The 2,448-nt window shown below is 47.8% G+C and overlaps 1 protein-coding gene across 1 annotated transcript; it reads right to left on the minus strand.

Annotated features, from left to right (window-relative positions):
• Nucleotides 1-926: 926 nt before the first annotated feature.
• W97_07723 (uncharacterized protein) lies at nt 927-1,274 on the minus strand (the record flags this gene model as incomplete). The annotated part of the gene is made up of 1 exon (XM_007785526.1): nt 927-1,274. One exon carries the CDS (start codon nt 1,272-1,274, stop codon nt 927-929), a length of 348 nt encoding a protein of 115 aa, XP_007783716.1.
• Nucleotides 1,275-2,448: the final 1,174 nt, after the last annotated feature.

The following is a 2,448-nucleotide window of genomic DNA, read 5'->3' on the forward strand; positions in this document are numbered from 1 at the left end:
TCTTTGAAGATTACTAGTAGCTACGATGTAGAGCTATCTATATATATGGATTCAACGAAAGTAATAAGCTTTCTATTATCTAGCTACCTTATCGACTTATAAAAGAATTGCTAAGATATAATAAATTATATAGTAAAAGCGTTGTTAATAAGAACTCTTGTCTTATATATATTCGATAGTCTTGTCTAATTAATCTTATATTTCTTAGTAGTAGTAAGATAGTCTTCAAAGAACTAATATACTATCTCTTTATTATTATCACTAAAGACACGGTCTATCTTAATCTTATAATTATATACTATCTTTAACGCGTTGCATATAATAAATCGAGTGAGCTATTATTTACCTAATACTCGATTACTAAGCTATCTAGTAACTAAGTAAGTATAGATAAGCTTGATTAGCTAATTCCACTTATATATTTACTATAGCTATTATACTATCTCTTACTCTTGCTATAATAATAGTAACTGTAGTTCTTAATATTATTAAAACGTGATTCGCGGCTATAGAGGCAATCGGACAGTATAGTGAGCGTAATTGATTATGCGGCGGCTATATAGTGGCTGCGCGGCGAATTGATAGATAAATGCCATCTTAGTAGTCTTATATAGTATTTTAGATACGTGTCTCACTCGATTTATAGCGTTGTAGAGGCATAGTAGCGTGATTAGTGGCTATACTAAGATTTTGATTGAGGCTTTGATAGTATTCGACTTCACGGGGTGCACAGGCCCTCGATCATGGACAGTATTAGCAAGTAACTTAGTGCTATAGTAATCGAATCGTAGTACTCGAGCTGCGCAAGTCGATCCGCGTGTCTTACAATCTTTCCTAGCCTCGCAGAGGTGAATATCCATCTATAGAACCGACTAAATGCGCCAGTAAAGAAGCTGCGGGAAGTCGCGTAGAGATGCAAGGTGAGATTATCTTAACTCTGCGCCTCCCCACGTGACAGCGCGCTTACTTGTAGTCCAGGGCTTTAGCGGACGGCACTCCGGGGGTTCCGGCGGGGGCGGCGGCGTAAACGCAGCGTTATCAACCCACGCAAAGCTATCCGGCGCCGCGCGGTTGTGGAAGGACATTAGGCTGCTAAGGGGTTCCTCGTCAGCGCTGTTGACGCCTTTGCTACGCGATGCGGGACAGCTGTGGCTGGTCTTGCGGCGGCGGATAAGAGAGAGGAGGAAGGCGAGGAGGTTGGCGCGGAAGAGGAAGAGGAGCGTTAGGAGGAGGGCGGTGGCGGCTATGCTACCAACGGCGATACCGGCGATCATGCCGGTGGAGAGGGCGCCGGGTTTAGAGGTCGGTTTAGGGGCAGGGGTGGGTGAGGCGGTTAAGGATGCCAGTCTGGCGGAGGCACTGGAGGGCGTCAGCGGACCCTCTCGCAGGCTTCACCATCGTATACTTACCCTCCGACGACGGCGGCCACGCCTACGTATCCGCTCTACAGAACCTCGCCGATGTACACCCCCCCCTCCCTCCCTTCTTTCCCTCCACCGCGCATATACTCCCGAGCAGCTCGCTCAGAGTGTCTACAAGTTTCTCTCTCCTCAATGAACCGCATACTATGCGACCAGCGATGGCCGCGAGAAGAATAACACCGCTCACCCAGCCCAGCACTACGAGGACCTAAGGCTCTACACCAATGCTGCTAAGAATCGCGAGTTCTATAAGAACATCAGGGCTGGACAGGCGCGAGCCGACAGGTGCTTTAGAAGAGTTGAAGCAGAACGCCCTTACTTGACCTGGGATAGGAGCACAAGCCTCGGGATGAACGAAGCTTCAAAGCTTATGTAGAGTATCCCAACGCTCAGTCGATCGACAAGCTCAACATACTCGACAGCCTCCACCCCAGCCTGCACCTCGACATACTCCAACGACTCTATAACACCCTCACCCTCACCCTCACCTTCACCTCCACCTCCGCCTTTAACCCTCATCATTTTCTCTCTTCCTTCCACGCCATCCAATCTTCCGCGTTTTTTCAGCGCTTTATCTCTTTTCTACATCGTGGCCTTTGTAGAAGCCCGCCTCACAACGATAGGCGCCTGAGCTAGTGTACCGTCTACTTTATCTTGCAACTCAAAAAGCAACCACCGCACCAGGACGGGATCAGCGCGGTCGGTGACTTAATATTTCGCACGCAGCCGCAGCCTACTGAACTCCAGGCATTCCTAGACATCGACTCGACGCAGCTAAATAGGCACACTGCGTGCATTACTAAGCTACATGACAAGACTGCTGATGAAAAGTCTTGAAGCGTGGAGAAGCCTGGAATTTGTCCGTGGAGCAGGTTTGAGGTTTACTTTGATAATACGATAAAGAAGCAGGATAAGGTCGTCGACTATGCTGCGGAAGTCCTCACGCGGCTAGGCTTCGCGCGAATCTTAATGATCGTCTTTGTTGCCATCCTTCTATTCCAGACGCCCAATCTTATACAACACTACA

This window comes from Coniosporium apollinis (genome assembly GCF_000281105.1).
Source record: "Coniosporium apollinis CBS 100218 chromosome Unknown supercont1.43, whole genome shotgun sequence".
Lineage (NCBI taxonomy): Eukaryota > Fungi > Ascomycota > Dothideomycetes > Coniosporium > Coniosporium apollinis.